The sequence below is a fragment of the Phacochoerus africanus genome, chromosome 9, assembly GCF_016906955.1.
Source record: "Phacochoerus africanus isolate WHEZ1 chromosome 9, ROS_Pafr_v1, whole genome shotgun sequence".
Classification (NCBI taxonomy): domain Eukaryota; kingdom Metazoa; phylum Chordata; class Mammalia; order Artiodactyla; family Suidae; genus Phacochoerus; species Phacochoerus africanus.
This window is the reverse complement of record NC_062552.1, coordinates 38,877,030-38,899,131: the sequence shown is the minus strand read 5'-3', so window position 1 is coordinate 38,899,131 and position 22,102 is coordinate 38,877,030. Positions and strand designations below refer to the sequence as shown.

The 22,102-nt window shown below is 37.3% G+C and overlaps 1 protein-coding gene across 9 annotated transcripts in view; it reads right to left on the bottom strand.

The window, feature by feature from the left end:
• UBR2 (ubiquitin protein ligase E3 component n-recognin 2) overlaps positions 1 to 22,102 on the bottom strand; it is a 126,256-nt gene that overhangs the window by 95,863 nt on the left and 8,291 nt on the right. For 8 of the 9 annotated variants that reach the window (XR_007137163.1, XM_047797115.1, XM_047797114.1 and 5 more), the window contains exon 2: positions 20,809 to 21,068. Coding sequence is in view for 7 of the 9 variants with exons in the window: in XM_047797115.1 (XP_047653071.1) it covers positions 20,809 to 21,068 (260 nt within the window). In the remaining 2 variants the exon portion in view is untranslated. Of the gene's footprint in view, positions 1 to 20,808; positions 21,069 to 22,102 lie in introns of those variants that run through there. The other variant, XM_047797110.1, reaches the window with a different exon arrangement.

The window sequence follows — 22,102 nt, the reverse complement described above, 5'->3', positions numbered from 1 at the left end:
TGGTTGTAGTACATATTGATTTTAAAAAGTATGCTGTCTGGAATTTGCTGCAAAATAATCCGGCAGGGCAGGAAAGAATGTGTGTGTGTGTGCATAGATTACAAAGAGTTGTCACATGTTAGCAACCGCTAAAGCTGAGCAATGAGTACCTGTCAGGTCTATTGTATCATTCACTCTATCTTTGCTATGTTTGAAAATGTCCGTAATAAAAAACTTAAAAAAAAAATCCAATACACAAATCCTCAAAAAGCTCCCTTATATATTGTTTGCTAAGAATTAAATCAGAAACAATTATTGAGATTTATAAAATGCTTTTCTAGAAAAACATTTTTTTTCTCTCAGCTATTTAAAATGGTGAATTACATTAATAAATGTTTTAAAGATGATCTTTGGATTCCTGAACTAATTTCCATTTGATCATGATGCATTATTCTCTTAGCATATTCTTGGATTCAGATAGCTAATAATTTATTTAGGACTCTTTCATCTATGTTAACAAGGGAAATGGCTTTATAATATCGCCTCTTAAATTTATCAGGGTTTGAAATCAACCTTATAGTAGCTTCATAGTTACACAGTTTTCACTGTTTCCTCATTTTCTGTAGTTACTGTTTTAAGGAATTGTTCCACTAAAATCTGGTAGAACTCACTTATACACAGTCATCCAGGTATGGGATTTTTGGGAGGGAAGATCTTTGACTACCATTCCAATGTTTTCATACTGCATTCAAGCTGCCTATCATTTTTCTACAAATTTATTTCAACTATCTTTTTAATTTTTTTAAAGCAATTACTTGTTCACAATTTTCATATTTCAGAGGCTGTCAAACTTTCTTGGTTCATGGCATCTTTGTTGTCTCAACAGTTTTTTTCCAGGGCACCACCAGACCAAATGGTTAGACCATTCTGTTTATCAAATAGTTAGACTAAAAAAACTTAGTACCTGTTGGGCACTGTAAAAATTTCTCAAATCTTAGAATCAGATTAGGTACTACCACCCTCATTTCTTTTTTTTTTTTGTCTTTTTTTTTGCTATTTCTTTGGGCCGCTTCTCCGGCATATGGAGGTTCCCAGGCTAGGGGTTGAATCGGAGCTGTAGCCACCGGCCTACGCCAGAGCCACAGCAACACGCGATCCGAGCCGCGTCTGCAACCTACACCACAGCTCACGGCAACGCCGGATCGTTAACCCACTGAGCAAGGGCAGGGACCGAACCCGCAACCTCATGGTTCCTAGTCGGATTCATTAACCACTGCACCATGACGGGAACTCCACCACCCTCATTTCTTATTCCAAAATATATTTGCTTTTTAATCACAGCAACAGAGAGGAATGACACCACCAAAAGAAATACCATGAGTGTACTTGTCAATCTTATTCTGAATTTCATATATTTGCATTTCTCTTTTTCCTTTTCACTCTTGTCAGGAAATTGCCTTAATAATTCCAAAGAGTAAATATCTTTTTTTTTTTTTTCCTTTTTTTGCTGCATCATGGCATATGGAAGTTCCCAGGACAGGGATCAAATCCAACTCACAGCTGTGACCTACACCACTGCTGTGGCAAGGCCAGATCCTTAACCCACTGCTCCACAACAGGAATTCCTTGTTTCATTTAAAAAAATGTTTTTATTTCTTTTCTTCTTTTTCCTTTGAGTGTGCTCAATTGTTCTATTTTTACTAACTTTTTTTTTTCCCTTTTTGCAGTTGCACCTGAGGTATATGGAAGTTTCCAGACTAGGTGTCAAATTGGAGCTGTAGCTGCCAGCATACACTACAGCCACCGAAACAATGGATTCAAGCCTCATCTGCAAGTTACACTGCAGCTTGCAGCAATGCCAGATCCTTAACCCACTGAGCAAGGCCAGGGATCAAACCCACATTCTCACGGGACTAGTTGGGTTCTTAACCAGATGCGCCACAATGGGGACTCCATATTTCTACTAACCTCTTGAACTCAATGTTTACCTTGTTTTTCTTTTTTACCTCTGAAATAATTTTCAGGAAAGTTGCAAAAACAGTAGAGCCCTTTACACCCTTACCAAGCTATCCTTAATATTAAACATAATACAAGGAAAATTAACACTGACACAATATTATTAATTAGAGACCTTATTCAAATATCATCAGCTTTCCCTCTACGGTCCTTTCTTTCTCTTCCATGATCCAACACAGGCTCCCACATTACATTAGGTGTCATTTCTCCTTAGTCTCCTCCAAATTTGTGACTGTTTCTCAGTCTTTTCTTGACTTTTGAAGAGTACTTTTTTTTTTTTGTCTTTTCTAGGGCTGCACCCCCGGCATATGGAGGTTCCTGGCTAGGGGTCGAATCAGAGCTGTAGCTGCCAGCCTATGCCACAGCCACAGCAATGCGGGATCTGAGCCGTGTCTGTGACCAACACCACAGCTCACAGAAAAGCTAGATCCTCAAACCACTGAGCGAGGCCAGGGATTGAAGCCATAACCTCATGGTTCCTAGTCAGATTCGTTAACCACTGAGCCACGACGGGAACTCCCGGTCAGTTATTTTGTAGATATCCCACAATTTGGGTTTGTTTGATGTTTTCATGCTCAGATTGAGTTACACATTTTTTGACAAGAATACTGGGGAAGTGATGCTGTGTTCTCAGTGCATCATAACAGCGGGGACGTGATCATGTGCTGTCTTATTACTAGAGATGTTATCTTTGCTCACTTTGTTAAGATGATGTCTACCAGCCAGATTTCTTCACTGTAGTTATTGTTCATTTTGTAATTAAATGTATTTGGGGAGATACTTTCTGACTATGCAAATATCCTCCTATTTCTCCTCAAACTTTTGCCCACTAGCGTTAGCATCCAGACCTTGCCTACAAGCATTACTCTGCTATTTGCCTCAAGGTGATTTTCTTCTTCTCTCATTTCCTGTTTTATTGAATAGAACTCTTCAATATAGGAAAACTACTGAAAACATCCCTGCTCTTCTGTTTATTCAAATGATATGATCTTATGGGTATTTATTTTATTCTATGGGTTATAATTTAAGACTATCATTACTTATTTTATTACTCACATTGTTTCAGCTTCAGCCATTGGGAACTCTTTCGGGTTGGCCTCTATGTCCTTTCAACATGCCCCCTTCCTTTCCGAGCACTTTCTTACCTTCTGGCAAGATAAGATGTTTGGTATTTTCCCTGTCCCTGCCCTGGAATCAACTGCTTCTCCATGGAACTCTGATACTTTTTATTGGACAATGGTATTTAGAAACCAGTATTTGGGTACTAGGTAGGTATACTCACTGCTATGGGAGTTTCATTGTTTCTGGGCCCTTTCAGCAGAGACAGCCTGGAAATGTATGTTTATAGAGCTTATTTTTAACCTTTCCTTTTGGGGGGGCAAATATTTTAAAATTATACATTTTTCTAAATACTAATTTCAACATGTAATCTTTTCATTATTCAGTTCTGTTGCTAAATTTCCTTAGTAATTTCAATGATTTTCTTTTACTTAATGTTAGCAATGTTAGTTTCCAAATTTTATTTAACTTACCCTTGTGTTATTTGTTTCTAATGTTTTTCTTTTCTTTTTTTGGCCACACCCATGCCATGCAGAAGTCCTGGGCCAGGGACTGAATCTGCACTGCAGTTGCAGTAACGCTCGATCCTTAACCTACTGTGCCACATGGGAACTTCATCTATTTCTAATTTTATTGCAATAAATATAGTGGGAGAACAATTTGTATGGCTCTTGAGCTTTGAGAATTAACTAAGGTTTCCTTGAAGACTAAATACACAGGTCACTTTTTAAAAAAACTGATATATAATTCAAGTATTATAAAATTCACCTTCTTAAAGTATACAACTTAGTGGTTCTTAGTATACCCACAAGGTTGTACAATTATAACCCACCAGAACATCTGGAGAAATATTTATTCAAAACCTCTGCTCATTTTTTTACTGGGCTGTCTTTTTGTGTTCCTTACATTTTCTACCATAAAAACTCTATTTGTCAAATATGAAAACTGCCACTCTAGCTTTCTTTTGTACCATAGTTTTTGCCTGGTATATTTTTCTCCACTATATCTATTTTTAGTGACTTTCTGTCTTACTTTGCCTCTCATAGACAATATTTTTTTTTTAGGTCCGCACCCACAGCATATATAAGTTCCCAGGCTAGGGGTAGCACTGGAGCTGTAGCTAACAGCCTTCACCACAGCTAGTGCAATGCTGGATCCGAGCCTCATCTGCGACCTACACCACAACAACATCAGATCCTTAACCTGCTGGAGGCCAGGAATTGAACCTGCATCCTCATGGATACTAGTCGGGTTCATCACCACTGAGCCACAAAAGAACTCCAACATTTTTGGATTGTAAAAATCTGAGAACCGTTGTCTTTTTATTTGTATGTAATTATAAAAAGGAGTAAACCTAGTGTCTTATCCTCCAGAAGCCCATCATTTAACAGAAGAGAGACATGCATATAGTTATAGTACCAGTTGTTAAATGTCATTACATTAAAGGTATGTTGGGTTGGTCAAAGTACCCCTCTCTTGATTATGGATCCCTTTTTAAAAATGTTTAGATGATCTGACCATTGCTGTGAGTGGGGTGTTAAAGTCTCCCACTATTATTGTGTTATTGTCGATTTGTCCTTTTAAGGTTGTTAGCAGTTGCCTTATATACTGTGGTGAAACTATGTTGGGTGTGTAGATATTAAAAACTGTTATATCTTCTTCTTGGATTGATCCTTTGATCATTATGTAGTGTCCTTGTCTCTTATAATATTTTTTATTTTAAGATCCATTTTGTCTGATATGAGTATTGCTACTCCAGCTTTCTTTTGATTCCCATTTGCATGGAATATTTTCTTCCATCCTCTCACTTTCAATTTGTATGTGTCCCTAGAAGTGAAGTGGGTCTCTTGAAGTCAGCATATATATGGGTCTTGTTTTTGTATCCATTCAGCCAGTCTATGTCTTTTGGTTGGGGCGTTTAGTCCATTAACATTTAAGGCAATTATTGCTATGTATGTTCTTAATGCCATTTTATTGATTGCTTTGGGTTTGTTTTTGTTGCTCTTTTTTCTTCCCTTCTTCTCTTGTTCTCTCCTCTTGTGGTTTGATGACTATCTTTAGTGCTGTATTTGGGTTGATTTTTCTTATTTGTGTATCAATTGCAGATTTTTGATTTGCAGTTACTCTGAAGTTTTGATATAAGAGTCTATATATATACACAAGATTGTTTTAAGTTGTTGGTCTCTTAACTGCAAGTGCATCTCCAGTGTCCTGCATTTGTACCCTCCTCTTCTCACGATTTCTGGTTTTTAAAAGTTTGTTTGGAACACAAATAAGTCAGAAAAGCCAAAGACATCCAGAAAAAGAAAAACCGAGCTGAAAGAATCAGGTTCCCTGACTTCAGATCATACTAAAAAGCTGTAGTCATCAAAATCATATGGTACCGGCATAAAGACAGAAATATACATTAGTGGAACAGGACAGAAAGCCCACAATTAAACCCATGCACCTACAGTCAACATATCTACGACAAAGGAGGCAAGAATATGTGATGGAGAAAAGGCAACCTGTTCAATAAGTGGTGCTGGGAAAACTGGACGACTGCATGTAAAAGAATGAAATTAGAACACTCCCTAATACCATACACAAAAATAAACTCAAAATGGATTAAAGATATAAGACCAAATACTCTAAAACTCTTGGAGGAAAACAGGCCAAACACTCTCCAACATAAAGGACAGCAACATCTTCTCAGATCCACCTCTTAATGACAATAAAAATAAAAATAAAAACACAAATGGGATTTCATTAAACTTAAAAGTTTCTACACAGCAAAGGAAATCCTAAACAAAATGGAAAGACAACCCACGGAATGGGAAAAAAATCTTTGCAAATGAATTGACTGACAAGGGATTCATCTCCAAAATTTATAAACACCTCCTACCGCTCCATAACAACAACAACAAAAAACCCCATCGAAAAATAGGCAGATCTAAATAGACGATTCTTCAAAGACGACATACACATGGCCAAAAAACACGAAAAGATGCTCAACATCACTTATTATTAGAGAAATGCAAATCAAAACCACGATGAGGTACCACCTTACACCAGCCAGAATGGCCATCATCAAAAAGTCTACAAACAATAAGTGCTGGAGAGGGTATGGAGAAAAAGGAACCCTATTACACTTTTGGTGAGAATGTAAATTGGTGCAACCACTGTGGAAAACAGTATGGCGATTCCTCAGAAAACGAAAAATAGATCCAGCATTCCCACTCCTGGGCATCTATCTAGAGAAAACCATGACTCGAAAAGACACATATACTCCAATGTTCATTGCAGCACTCTTTTGCAATAGCCAAGACATGGAAACAACCTAAATGTCCATCGACAGAGGAGTGGATCAAGAAGATGTGGTACATATACACAATGCAATATTACTCAGCCATTAAAAGGAAAGAAATACCGGCATTTTCAGCAACATGAATGGACCTAGAAATTATCATGCTAAGTGAAGTCAGTCATACAACAAAACACCAACATCAAATGCTTTCACTGACATGTGGAATCTGAACAAAGGACACATTGAACTTCTTTGCAGAACAAATACTGACTCACAGACTTTGAAAAAACTTACAGTTTCCGAAAGAGACAGGCTGGGGGGTGGGGGGATACGCTGGGGGTGTGGGATGGAAATGCTCTAAAATTGGGTTGTTATGATCACTGTACAACTATAAATGTAATAAATTCATTGAGTAATAAAAACATAAAATAGAAAAAATGTTTAGAGCATCTGCCATCTGCCATAAATAAACTCCTGTTACACATATATTTACATTAATAAGTTTATATTAATGTTATTCATATGAACTGCTGTACTACTTAGAGTCTCTCAATTATACTATGTAACTGGGACCCCCGGAGTGGAAAAAACAAGGCAGAAAATATATTTGAAGTAATAACCTAAAATTCCCAAATCTGATTAAAGACATCAACTTAGAGATCCAAGAAACTCAAGGAACCTCAAGAAAATAAATACAAAGAACACATAGCTAAGCATATCATAGTCAAACTGCTAAAATTCAAAGGTAAAGTAAAAGTCTTGGAGACAGCTAGGGAAAATCAGCACAATTCACATAAGCTGACTTATCATAAGAAACCACAGAGGTCAGGAGATATGGAAGACCTTTAAAACGTTGAAAAGGGGGAAAAAATTATCAGCCAGAATTCTATATTCAGGATGATAACTTTAACAACAACAACAAAAAATGAGTGCAGACTTGAAGTTTCCAGTCCAGCATGTAATAAATTTGGAGGTTACCACTTTGTCTTAACAAGGAAAAAGTTAACAAGCTGAAATATCAGCAACTCTTCTCACATCTGCAAGGTAAGTAAAGTCACAGGGCAAACTGCTAACCCCCAAACTGGGAAGTCCAACAGGTGAATACTGAAAATCATAACTTATGAGAGTAGAAACCCACTAGCACAAACCTCCAGAGGAACCAGTGCTGAGAGTAGGAAAACTTGAACTGTAATCAACCAATTGTTGGAGGTTCATTGCGGATAAGTTTAAGAAATTAAAAATTCCAGGGGACCCAGTGATTGGGGGCTCCCACACTTTAGAGTTTTATTTCCTGGAGCTCTACTAGGTTCTCATAGTGAATATCAGAGAAAAATCCTCTTGCACTTCCACTAGAGGAAGTGTAAAAGGAACCATTTTGAAATACGCCAGAGCCTCTGTTCTTAACAAGTCTGCCCACAGAAGAAACTATTTAATCAGAGCCTACCTGCTGGGGTGTTAGCAGTCAAACTGACCTGGAAAAGGGAAATATCCAATTCCAGCCCATTCTAGCTATGCTGGCACACTAGAGGGGAAAATAGTGGGGCACTGAGAAACACATATGAGGTTCACAGCCCAGAAGCACAGGCTCACTAAAAGACTGACTTCTAATCACTGACTATGGAATCTTTCTCCTCCCTGAGCCATTATCACCACATCATTAAAGGCCTATTTACAAGCATCTCTTTTATCCAGTATATCATATGCCTAGTGATCAAGAAAAAATTCTAAGACATACTAAAAGGCAAAAAATACATTTTGAGGAGACAGTGCAAGAATCACAATCAGATTCAGATAATGGAATTATCAGACCTGGAATTTAAAGCAACTATGATTAAATGCTAAGAGCTCTAATGGATACAGTATACGCCCTGCAAGAACAGATGGGCAATATAAACAGAGATGGAAATCCTAAGAAAGAACCAAAAAGAAAAGCCAGAGATCATGAACATTGACATAGAAATGAAGAATGCCTTCATGAAGCCCCCCCCCCAACAAAAAAAGGCAGAAAGACTGGAAAGAAACAAATAAGACTGTCTCCATTCAGAGAGAACATGATTATGTAAAAACTCTAAGGAACAAAAACCAGAAGAAAACAATTAGAACTACTAAGCAAATTTAGCAAAGCTACAGGACACAAGATCAATATCAGAAACCAACTCCATTTCTTTGTACTTGCAGAAGAAGACTGAAACTAAAATTAAGAAAAAAAAAAAAACCATCATAAAATACTAGGAAAAAATATAATAAAAGGTATGCACAACTTCTAAATAAAAACCCTTAAGACATTTTTAAAAGAGATTAAAGAGGACCTTAGTAAATGGAGAAGTAAAGATATTCATGGATTTGAAAACTCAGTATTGTGAAAACATCAATTCTCCCCAAATCTGAAGATTCAATGCAATCCTAATCTCAGTAGTCTTTCTTAAAAATAAAAATTGAAAAAAATTGATAAGCTAATTCTAAAATCTATAAAATGCAAAGGACTTGAAATAGACAAAAGAAATTTTAAAGGAAAAGAAATGGAATCAAGTAAAGGTTTACTACAAAGTTACAGAAATCAAGTTAATGTGGTTACTGGCATAAGAACAGCCATAACAGAGTTCCCGTCGTGGCTCAGCAGAAATGAATCTGACTAGTATCCATGAGGACACAGGTTCGTTCCCTGGCCTTGCTCAGTGGGTTAAGGATCTGACATGCTGTGAGCTGTGGTGTAGGTCAAAGATGTGGCTTGGACCTGGCGTGGTTGTGGCTATGGTGTAGGCCGCCGGCTACAACTCTGATTAGACCCCTAGCCTGGGAACCTCCATATGCTGAGGGTGTGGCTCTAAAAAGTAAAAAAAACCCAACAACAACAACCAAAAAGGAATAGCCATATTAATGAAGGAATTGATTAGTGTGTTCTGAAACCCACACTAATGCCGTCAAATGCTTTTTGATGAGGTACCAAAGCAATTCAATGGGCAAAGGAAAAAATGGTGCCAGAACAAATGGATCCCCACATGTAATAAATAAATGAAGCTCAACTCCTACACCTCAAGCAGTAAAAAATCAGTTCTGAGATCAAAGACCCAGACATAAAATCTAAAATTTCAAAGCTTATAGAAGAAAACACGGAGAATTTCTTTGCCACCTGGGAGAAGGCACTTTTTTTTTTCTTTTTACAGCCACTCATGGGCATATTAAAGTTCCCAGGCTAGGGGTTGAATCGGAGCTGCAGCTGCCAGCCTACGCCACAGCAACACCAGATTCGAGCTGAGTCTGCAACCTACACCACAGCTCATGACAATGCCATATCCTTAACCCACTGAGCAAGGCCAGGGATCAAACCTGCATCCTCATGGATACTAGTTGGGTTCGTTACCACTCAGCCACAATAGGAACTCCATGACATTTAACACAGGAAACAATCACAAAATTTAAAAATTGGTAATTTTTTTAGACTCTATCAAAATTTAAAACCTCTGCCATCAAAAGATGCCATATAGGCAAGACAGAGACTGGGAGGAAATATTCACAAAACATGTCTGACAAAGGACTTGTATCCAGAATATATAAAGAACTCCAAAACTCAATAATAAAAAGACGAAAAAGCCAATAAAAGGCAGGCAAAAGACTTGACAAAACCTTTAGAAGTTAGAGGAATGGGCAATGAGCACATATAAAATTGCACCAACATCATTAGTCATCAGAGAAAATTAAAACCATAATGAGATGCCATTATATAGAATAGCTAAAATTTAAAAGACTGACAACATTAAATGTTGGTGAGAATATGGGGCAAGTGGAATATTACTGGTAGGACAAAAAAAACATTTTGAATAGTTTTGGCAGTATCTTATTGAGTTCAAAAATACCTGCCCTTTGACACAGCAATTCCACTCCCGGGGATTTATCCATGAAAAATTGAACATATGTTCACAAAAAAGACTTGTTTATAAATGGCCATAGCCAGCAACTAATTCATCAGCTAAGCATGTTCACCCTATTACATGACTGTCTAGGAATATTAATGGAATCTTAATATTCCTGAAATGCATCATAAAAAGCTGAAGATTTTTGGAGTTCCCATCATGGTGCAGTGGAAACGAATCCAACTAGGAACCACGAGGTTGTGGGTTCGATCCATGGCCTCATTCAGTGGGTTAAGGATCCGGCATTGCCATGAGCTGTGGTGCAGGTCGCAGATGCAGCTCAGATCTGGTGTGGCTGTGGCTGGCAGCTGTAGCTCCGATTCCACCCCTAGCTTGGGAACTTCCATATGCTGCAGGCGTGGCCCTAAAAAGCAAAAAAAAAAGCTGAAGATTTTTAATAGTGCAGGATTTATTATTTGGTGTTTTAAACACATAGAAAGAGTTAAGCACAGTATAATAATGTCTAATACTTTAATACGTTGTATTTAGAATAATGTTGGCATAAGCTCATATGATTTGTGAAATGAACTACCATTTTCCTTTCAATATTTAAAATTGCCACTAAAAAAAGAATGAATTGATTAGAAAAAGTCATAGCTTTATTTATGAGAGTCTTAATTTGAAACAACAAATGTTCCATAAATATGACAATGGATTACGGGCAATACAGTACATTCATACAATGAAAAATTATTCAGCAATAAAAATGGAAGCAATTTCTAATAATCATAGCATCGTGGATGACTCTGATATGCATTATCCTGAGTAAAAGAAGCCAGCACAAATGAGTATGAATTCACATTGATGAAGTTCTAGAATAGACAAAACTAATCTAAGGTGAAAATATCAGAATAGTGGTTACCCAGGGGCTAGAGCTATTAAGAAAGAAATTTCTAGTCAGATGGAAATGTTCTCTATCTTGGTAGGATGTGAGTTACAGGATGTTAACTATTTTCAAAAGTGTACATTTATGATTTGTGCCTTTTGGGATACGTAAATTTTCCTCTGAAAAAAGCATGAAGAATTCAAATAGGGTATCAATAGAAAAATTTTGGTGATATAAATCTGAGATTCCTTACCTGAAAGGATTACTCCATAGTGATTTACTTATAGCTCTACTATTTCCTAACATCTGGATAAAGGCATACATGTAAAGTTGATATTACACCCCAAGTACCCTTATGTTCAATCTTACACCAAACTGGTGCATAATATATAAAAATGATGACAAATCTCCAAACCAAGAATACAAGATTCATTTTAGACAATGAATCCAAACTATCCAGGCGATATTAACTATCCACTCCCTGTTATTTTATCCTGGAGAGCAAGACAATCAAGGGAAATCCCAATATTTTGCAGGCCACACTGACAATACGTACTGTTGAAATTCTATTTCTAGGTATCTACCTTGAAAAGTACTGAACCGTGTATAAAAACAGGATGTATAAACAGAGTGTAGCATGGTTTGCTACAGGCAAAAAAAATCCTAGAAGTTTCCCATTTCTAATTTCATTATTATGGCAATCAAATAAATCATGGCCTGTCCTTATTATGGAAATCAGCTGTTAAAAGAATGACATAGATTTATATATACGGATTGGAAAAGATCTCTGAGACAAACTGTTTCATGAAAAAGAAAGCCACATTTACAATACATACAATATAACTTCATTCGTGTATCATATCCATAATTAGAGGTAATCAATATTTTTTAAACTAACACAATACTGATTTCAATTTCTACACTATTCATGTTAAAATGAAATAGTCTTAAAATAGAACTCTCCTAAGAAGAAATCTAGAGTTCAAGTTTTTTAAAAAGCATGAAACTGAATAAACAACCCTTCTTACTGGAAATAAGTGGTTCTTCCATATTAGAGTTTTATATTTCCAGACGGAAAGGGAATGAAACTATCTCAAATTCTTTTAAGATATTTATTACTCACACTCATTAACTTATTTTAAGACTGAGTATTTAAACAATCTTACATATAAAAATTCCTTATAGTTCCCAAAAGCATATAAAGTGCTTTTATATACATTACTTTACTTTTTCCTAACAACTCTGTGAGGGAGAAAAAATAACCCCCAGATCCCTAAAAATCAATGAAAATTCATCCACTTCCAAGTCTGCCTCTCTTCCAGACCCAGGAGAATTAACACTTCCCTGTCCTGTTTTGCATTTGCAGTCAGACAGAGGCTTTCTATCTAGTTCTCACTAAAGGGATGTGGGCATGGCCGTCATTTCTGAAAGAGAGCAATTTATTTGCTGTGCAAGATCCTCTAGCTCTACTCTTCCCTTGCTGTGGTGAACCCTAAAAGTATTACGCTAAGTTTCTGGAGATGTAACACAGTGTGAACCCTCTACTCATCAACCCCACTATCTGAACTGGTCACACAGTCTGAGTGATAAATGTATTCTGGGTATTTAAGGTCTCTGAGATTGTAGGGGTTGTTTGTTATTTTTAGCATATAACCTCATTTATCATAACTGACAGAATCAGAGTTTTAAAAAAATTAAACAAGCAAAACCGTTAAATAAAGTATATAAGAAAGCATCATAAAGTTCAATCTGAAAACATATGCTAAAGAATATTCCTACCTGATGGTAACATAACTCCCAATCCCAACTTCTAGTTATGTATAACATTCACGGATTAAGTTCTTTTACTTAAAAATTTTTTTGTTGGCCGTGCCTGCAGCATGTGCAAGTTCCCACGCCAGGGATCGAATTTGCTGCCAAAACAGCAACTCAGGCCGCTACAGTGACAACACCAGATCCTTAACCTGTTGCATCATAAGAGAACCTTTTGGAGTAAGTTTTTAAATGTTAAAAAGGATGTTCTTCATTTAACTACATGGCAAAAATGATGGAACTGAATCTAACTTGGTGTTAAATTCAAATTCAAATTTAAACCTCACACCAAAGTATGATTTCATATTCTACTAATCTTTTATCTCTCTTAATGGTTATAAAATGTCAAATACACAGTCATGATCAAAATTAGCACTAAGATTACTGCCCCAAGAATAACCATCTATTTAGAAAGGAATAACAAGTGCTAAATTTGACTATACTTTTCCTAATAGAGAACTAAGTATAGACAAATATAGAAATTTTTAGCCTACTGCTTGAAAACAGAGATAGCTTTTTCTGACATCACAGGGGCTTCAGTGAGGTAATTTGTGACCTAAACAATTTTAGAAACTAAGAACAAATAACAGAAAAACTAACCTAATTCTCTTCATAGATTCCTTTTTTAAGTAATACCCATAAAAGACTCCTGAATTTCATTTTTTCTGGTTAAAGAAAACCTCTATCCAAAGACATTAATCACTTTTATCCTTAAGGGTCTAGTTTAGAAACTCCCCCAGAATGCCAATAACCATATTTCATCTTTCCAAATAACAGACTCCATGTCATTTTACCAGGGTACTGGGTTTCATGGGAAAATGTACTTTTAACATAAGATATTCATTCTCAGGAACCCAGCATAGCCATTTACCAAGAGTTTATGATGTACCAAGTATTGTGGAAAGTACTACACAAAAGATCTCATTTACTTTCTCAACAACTGTGTAATAAAGAATTTGGCTGAACTTTGCCTGGGGTTCCTGGGAGGTAACCTCTAAATGCTTGAAATTTCCTATGTGATAGGAGTGTCTTTGTTATGCATGCTCACTCCACCCCCCACATATCTTAAAGTTTATACTAATGAGATACTTGGAGCAGAGGTTGGCCTTATCGAAAAGACCAATCATGTGATTGGAGGAGTGGAGTTTTCAGCCACATATTAGCCCCATCTCTGGGAAGGGAAGCTGGATATTGAGTCATGTGACCAATGATTCAATTAGTCATGTCCACATCAATGAAACCTCAATAAAACCTCTGGACACCTAAGTTCGGGTAAGCTTTCCTGGCTGGCAATACTTGTGTATATTATCACGCATTAATGTGCTAGGAGGACAGCATGTCCCTGAGGACAACAGAAGCTTTGAATTTGGAAATCTTGCCCTTTGGCTGGTTCTAATTTGTAAACTTTTGCTATGATAAAATTTTAATCATAAGTACAGCATTTTCCTGAGTTCTGTGAGTTGTTCTAGGGAATTATCCAACCTAAGGTAGTCTATGGAGATGCCTGAATTTGTAGCCAGCTGATTAGAAATGAAGATAGCTCTGGAGATCCCCAAGTGTGCAGTGGTATTTTAGAGTCTTTTATGAAGTCTGAGCCCTTAACCTGGAGTTGGTCAAATTCAAGAAACAACAAAGTTTAGAAATATTGTCTAAGAGTCTGGCCCAAGAGTCCTAGGGGGGCCCTTATATATTAATCCCTGTCCCCCACTCCAGGCTACTTGTTTGTCCAAGTGTAGGTCATCAGATACTGCTTTCTTTTCTCAATAGTTCAGGAACTGGCAATCTGTCTCTTCTTTCTGGATGCCATAGCCTATCCTCTTTTTCTCGGTTTCTTCTCTCCATCAGTCTGGCTAAAAGACAGAACCATCAGAACCATAGCAGTTTCTATTGTTTGTCCCTCACCCTGCCTTTCTTTCTTCAACTAGCATATTATTTCCTTTTTATTTTGTTAAGTTTTTGATACTGGCCCTAAAAGGAAATAAATAAATGCAAGTATCCTTTGGCCCAGAAATTCTACTTCTAGGAAAGTATCCTGGGTGTATACTTCTACATGTGCACAAAGACATATACAAAGTACAATAATGTAGTATTATTAACAATCTCAGAAACAACCTAAATGTCTACTAATAGAAGGCTAGTAGGTAAAGAACAGAACATCCATACAAGAGAATAACATCAGCCATTAAAAACATAAGACACAGTCGACTCTCTCCATATATAATGTTATATAACAATCCTAAGGACAAATCTGAACTGAAATAAGCAAGGTGAAAGCAGTTTTTATGTGGTATGCTAGCATTTAATGAAAAAGGTATAAATGCTTACATAGGCATGGAATATCCAGACAAACACATGAGAAACTAGTAACAGCAGTCACTTCTGGAAAAGGGAACAGGGAAATTAGGGGATGAATGGAGCACTTTTCATGGTGTACACCTTTGTACCTCTGGAGAAACAGAACCAAATGAACGCCATGTTTTGCCTATTATCGGTTTTTCAGGTCAATTTTTTAAAAGCAGTGGCTAAAGCTATTCTTGGTGTTCTCTGTCCTTAATAAAAGTATCCTTGCGACCCTTTAGATGAATGTCACGAAAGTAAAAATTCTCTACTCACACCATCAGGCAATCCCCCTACCCAAGGTTATCTTCTTTTTCATTGATTCTATACATCCTCTAAATATGCAATTAGAACACTCAGAATAGGTATGAATGGATTAAGCTATACCTTCACGCCCTACTAAAATGAAATTATATCTCAGAGAAAACTCCAGACTGACACTCAAGTTCAAACTCCACCATGTATATCCAGGAACTCTACTTAAGATCATCCTTTTCTCAGTTTCACCCCCAAATCCTTTGGGCACACTTCATTTTCAAACACAGGCAAAGAGCACCACTTTCACTGAAGGAATAAATATATTCCTCCTCCTCTCATCCTGTCTTCATTCCTTCAAACACAAGAGCCTATTCCACAATCACTGTTGAAAATAAGATTCTTCCTACTTCCTCTTTTTCTAGTAATGGAAGATCTCAGAACTCTGTCAATTTAATCAAGGCCTTCCTATAAAGAAATTAAAACCTGCACTCAACCTATTCTCCCCCGGGATGAACCTCCATACAGACAAATATGGGATTCCTAGGACTAACTGTAGTTAGTCCTGAAAACTGTATCCATGGTTAAAAGATAAAATGAGATGGGAATTATGCTCATAAGAGAGATTAATGTATTGTATACCTGTAGTACCAGCTGCCCTATTAATTAACTGCCTTGGACAAGAAGTTTTAAAATCTAAAATGGGAAGGATTACCTATACATAATCATGGGTAACATCCTAGAAAGTACCTGGTTTATGATAAATATGATGCTGCCACTGGAAAGGAATGGAAATATGCTAAAAATAGGAATGTTCAAGTAATTTAACTAAAGTAGAGCAAAATAACATCTTTATAAAACTGTTCTCTCTACTTTGAACAATACAGCAAACATTTGTTCAACAAATATTTGCTGAGCACCTAGTATGTCTGAGGCAAACATCTGTAACTGGTAAAAAGTAGCTTACAGATTAGTTTAACTGGTAATAATGAAAGAGAAAAAGGATTCAGGACAAGTCCCAATTTTGAGTCACCAAAAGCTTTTTCCAGCCCCAAAATGATTTTTATTTGATATTCTGCATGTACTTTGTAGTACAGAGACAGTACTGCAATACAACTTGATTTTCTGCTTAGGAATTAGAGTGCTACTGTGTAGTAGTCCCCAGATGTCCAAGTTTCAGGGACCAGTGATCAAAGCAAAGGCTGCTAAATTTTTTTTTCCCTGAAAACATTAAAAAACTGGAATTCCCTGGTGGCTCAGTGTATTAAGGATCCAGTGTGGCTTGGGTTTGATCCCTGGCCCAGAAACTTCTGCATACTGTGGGCATGGCCAAAAAAAACCACCAAAAAACCTAGGAGTTTCTGGTGGTTCAGCAGGTGAAGGATGTGATGTTGTTACTGCTGTGGTTCTGGTTACAGCTGTGGTGCAGATCTGATCCCTGGTCCAGGAACTTCTGCATGCCATAGGTGCCACCATTAAAAAACAAACAAAAATCAACCAAAAAACTAAACCTAGTTCATTGCCTTTGTAACACAAACTAATATTTTAATAACAAAGGTCATTTCTCAGAATTTAAGAAATAAATGTAGTTGCAAGATAAAATTAGCACTTTTTCCAAATTTCTTTCTTCATTTTACTGAGTATAAGTGAAAAATTCATTAGACACCAATAATTGAGAATCAAAAAAATAAAATAAAATGAAAAGAACATGGACTTTATAGAGTCAGAGTCCTGATTTCAATTTTTATGACTGCAGGCAAGTCACTTAACCAGGCTATGCATCAGTTTCCTTAGGGATACTATCTCAGAAGTTTACGGGACTAAACATGATTATATATAAAACCCTTAACATTAAATCTGGTGCCTAGAAGGCACTCAACAAAGTGACATGCTTTATTAAAAAATGTTTTAGGGAGTTCCCGCTGTGGCGCAGTGGCAACAAATCCGTCTAGGAACCATGAGGTTGTGGGTTTGATCCCTGGCCTCACTCAGTGGGTTAAGGATCCAGCAGTGCTGTGAGCTGTGATATAGGATGCAGATGCCACTTGGATCTGGCATGGCTGTGACGTAGGCCAGCAGCTGCAGCTCTGACTGGACCCCTAGCCTGGGAACCTCCATATGCCACGGGTGTGGCCCTAAAAAAAATAAAAAATTAATAAAAAAAAAGTTTTGGGACTTCTACTTCTTGTTATGGCACTATAACTGGTACTGAACTAGTCCTCTACTGTACACAACCATAAATCTAGATGACTACATGAGGCAACTATTTCCAGGCAATCAACAGGCAACACTAGGCTGCAATCACTAAGAGAAGGGAAATTCATGAGCTGAGTCCCATGATGGCCCTGCCTCTCACTAAGGAAGTAAATTCCCACCTGTGTCACAGCAAGCTAGAACCTAAGCAGAACAGGAAGATTTTGTGCCACTGAGACTAGATCAGAATCCAGGGCAGATAAAATAGTTAGAAACCATGCGTCAGGGTACCAGAGAGGGAAAATGTGTACAGGATAGGAGGGGTCAGAAAGGGATAGAAATCTATGTACCAGAGAGTGAATTCTTGGCTGCACACACATGGGGCAACACTCTTCAAGTTCACTGAAGAGCTGCTGCTATGGAGTTGAGAGTGGGACTCAGATACTTGAAGTCCAACAAGTAGTGCTAGAACACTTTGGATTTCTGGTCAAGGTAGACACCACGATGAGATACCAACAAGGCCATGACTTGGATTAAGGACTATGCATCTTAAAGACTTCAGATCTGCCCTAATAAGGTGTTGGGGGAAGGCCACCATTGTGCAACATGGGGTATGGAGCTCAGTTGGGATAAGGAGGGCAACTACACAGAGCTGGATGACAGTGACAACAGCAGCAAAAGAATGGTTGCATACAGAGGAATAATCAATTAAGTACTTCTAGGATGAGACTCATGTTCATCAGAGAAGGGAGTTAAAACATGCAAAAGGAGAACCTGTGAACTGCAACTAGAGAGATCACTGTAAACACATGATCTACAAATACACAGATTCACCAACAGGGCCTAGGAGTAGTGACATATCAATAGCAACAAGGACACTTAGCATCTCACTTCTGAACACTAACCTTCACAAAAAGAACCAGGCTCTTGGAGAAATGGTTAATTGCAAGGCTGGGGCAGGGGAAAAAAGCCCAAGATGTGCCCAAAATAGCTTGCCAATGTCAGAAAGAAAAAGGAAGTGCACAAAGAACAATGGGAACATGAAAAAGAATAAAGGACAGCTTGAAGGGCCTCCCACTGGTCAAATCTCAAACAATTTTGACCACAGTAATAATGGGACTCCATGAATATATACTGACATAAATAAATTAATAAAATGAACACTTGATAAGAAACAGGATGGTTAGTAGTCTTAAAGTAACTGTTAAACAAATACTTACTAATTACAGAAGGAAAAAGAGTTACTTTACAGTGAAGAAGCCATGCAGATGGCCCCTTGATCAGGTGATTAAGGTTAAAGAGTTACTGAACCAAATCAAAATCATATGCTAGACAGGATACAATGAGAACGTGATTTCTGCGATATTCCTGTGAAAGAGGCAACCTGACTCTAATCATAAAGCATATCATGATTATACCATGATCATCAATGCAAATTTATGGACATTTACAAAATCAATGGCCTATAATTTTTAAAAGTGCCAAGATCATAAACGTCAAAGAAAAACCGATGCAACATTCCAGATTTGAAGATTAAAAGACATGACATTCAAATGCATGCTCTGGGAGTTCCCGTCGTGGCTCAGTGGTTAATGAATCCGACTGGGAACCATGAGGTTGCAGGTTTGATCTCTGGCCTCGCTCAGTGGGCTGTGGTGTAGGTCGCAGATGTGGCTTGGATCTGGCATTGCTGTGGCTTTGGCAGAGGCCGGTGGCTACAGCTCCGATTAGACCCCTAGCCTGGGAACCTCCATATGCCGCAGGAGAGGCCCTAGAAAAGGCAAAAAGACAAAAAAACCCAAAATGAACACATGCTTTGGAAGTGGATCTTTTTGCTATAAAGGACATCACTGGAATAACTGGATCTCAGTTTCTTCATCTGTAAATTATGAGGTTAAGCTAGATGTATTGTTCCATGCATCAATAAAGGACTCAAAGAGGTTTTTGTATAGACAAATAAAAAACTAGATCTAACAGCACCATGTTGATAAAGAAAAGATTACCAGAGACACCCAGGAGTCTTAACCAAAATTAAGCTTATGAAATTTATTAAGTTTATATTGTACAGGGAAAAACTCTTAAGGAAAAAAATGCTACACTGTGCCTCTATCAATAACATAGACACACAATGGAATATTACCTAGCTATATAATCTAATATGGACAGATGTCAATATCAAGATTTTTGTTAGAGAAAGGAAAATTTGGCACGGTCTATCTAACATATTCTCTTTTCTATGTAGGTTTGCATACACACACACACACACACACACACACACACACACACACACACACACACACACTAAGACGGCCCCAGGGAGAGCCTCTTTGCCTGCCTGCTTGCATCTCTCTCAAGTGTCCTATCCTAATAAATCTATTTGTTGCTCATCAAAAAAAAAAAAAAAAAAAAGACAGCCCCCAAATATGGGCCTGTATGTGCATAGTAAATTTCTGGAAGGATACATAAGAGTATGTTAACAATGATTAGTTCAGACAAATAGGAGTAGATTGTCATAAAGAAGATGGAGCACCTTCTTCTCCATCTTCTACCTTTGTATACTCAGTTCTCAACAAAAAATTTAAAACAAAACAAAAATAAAGTCAACCTAATAGTATCAAGTACACATAACACCCAGATGATGGTTTCTAACTAACATTCCCAACCAAATGGAAATGCCCTGCAGAAATAGATGATTCCACATATGAGCCAGAGTAAGTACAAACTGAGGTGTGGACATCCTGCGCCAGAAAGCAAAGATGCACCCAAAGACTAATGAAGGCATGTGAGAAAGACAAAGAAGCAAGTTAGTGGGATGGGGCTCCCAAAGGCCAAATGTGGGCTAATTCAAATATCAAAAAGAATCACTGTAACTACCAAGAAAAGCAAGGAAGCAATTATTATAAGAGTCAAGGTAGGAGTTAGTTATAGAGGAGGAAAAAAGCACAAGTAGCTTTCTAGAATGCTGGTGATGCTCTATTTCTTGACCTGAAAAATAATTACATAATGCATTTTTAGACTCATTTATTAAACTGTATATATTTGTTGTGTAGATTATACATACACACATATATAAAATATTTCATAATTTAAGAAGTAAAAACAAGAAAGAAAGAAAGAAAACGACAATATTTTACCTGCAAGAGTATGTAGGCTCTCCCACTTTAAAAACACGACCACAAAGATGAGACGGTTTGTTTGTTTGTTCAAGTTTTGAAAATCCCAACCCAGGATCTTCACCACAAAGGTACCATTCCATTGGTCCCAACAAAACTTGGTGTGCCAACGTGTCTTCTTTCTGTGGAAAAGGGTTGGGACCCCTGCAGTAGATTTTGGGTACATAATAGGCCAAATGCTGATATACTTCTCTAGCGAGGTCAGTTGCTTGCAGCCATTTCTTTAAAAAAAAAAAAAAGAGAAAAAAGAAAAAAAGTTTTAAACAATGTCAGTAAACTGCTAATTTTTTTTTTTTTGGTTATGCAAGTAATAAGGTTTTTTTTTTTACCTTTTTAAAAATGATGTTTATTTTTTCTAATATATCTGGTTTACAGTGTTCTGTCAATTTTCTACTGTACAGCAAAGTGACCTAGTCACACATACATATATACATTCTTTTAATAAACTGCTAATTTGAATAAATTTATTATATTTTAGGTATAAAAAGATAATAAATTTTTAATTTGTTGTTTTGTTGTTTATTATTTTTGTTGGCAACATTCATCATTGAATGTCTTCTTCCCAAAAAGGGTAAAATTCATTTAGAATTGTACCAAAATGTCCAGTGTTTTAGAATTCTACTTTATTTAAAGTGAAAGTAAAATTAAAGTGAAATGAGCCCATCTCCTCAAAATAGCTCTTGAAGCAAATTTCCATAGGCTGCACAGGAAAATGACCACAACAAATCACCACATAAGACATTAGCCACTGAGCCCATATGACTTCCTTCCTTTCTTTTTTTTTTTTTTTGTCTTTTGTTGTTGTTGTTATTGTTGCTATTTCTTGGGCCGCTCCCGCCGCATATAGAGGTTCCCAGGCTAGGGGTTGAATCGGAGCTGTAGCCACTGGCCTACGCCAGAGCCACAGCAACACGCGATCCGAGCCGCGTCTGCAACCTACACCACAGCTCATGGCAACGCCAGATCGTTAACCCACTGAGCAAGGGCAGGGACCGAACCCGCAACCTCATGGTTCCTAGTCGGATTCGTTAACCACTGCGCCACGACGGGAACTCCGACTTCCTTTCTAATTTCTAATGCTCTGCTCAAATGATATTCTGATTGAGATTTGGATTCTCTTGCCAGTTTGCTGATAGGAAGACCATACAGTAAACATGAACAGCAAATACACTAATTGTACTTCTCAATGATTAATAAATGACATACCAGTCTCTTATGAATGTCAGTCCACGGAAGACTTTTGTTCCATCATGAC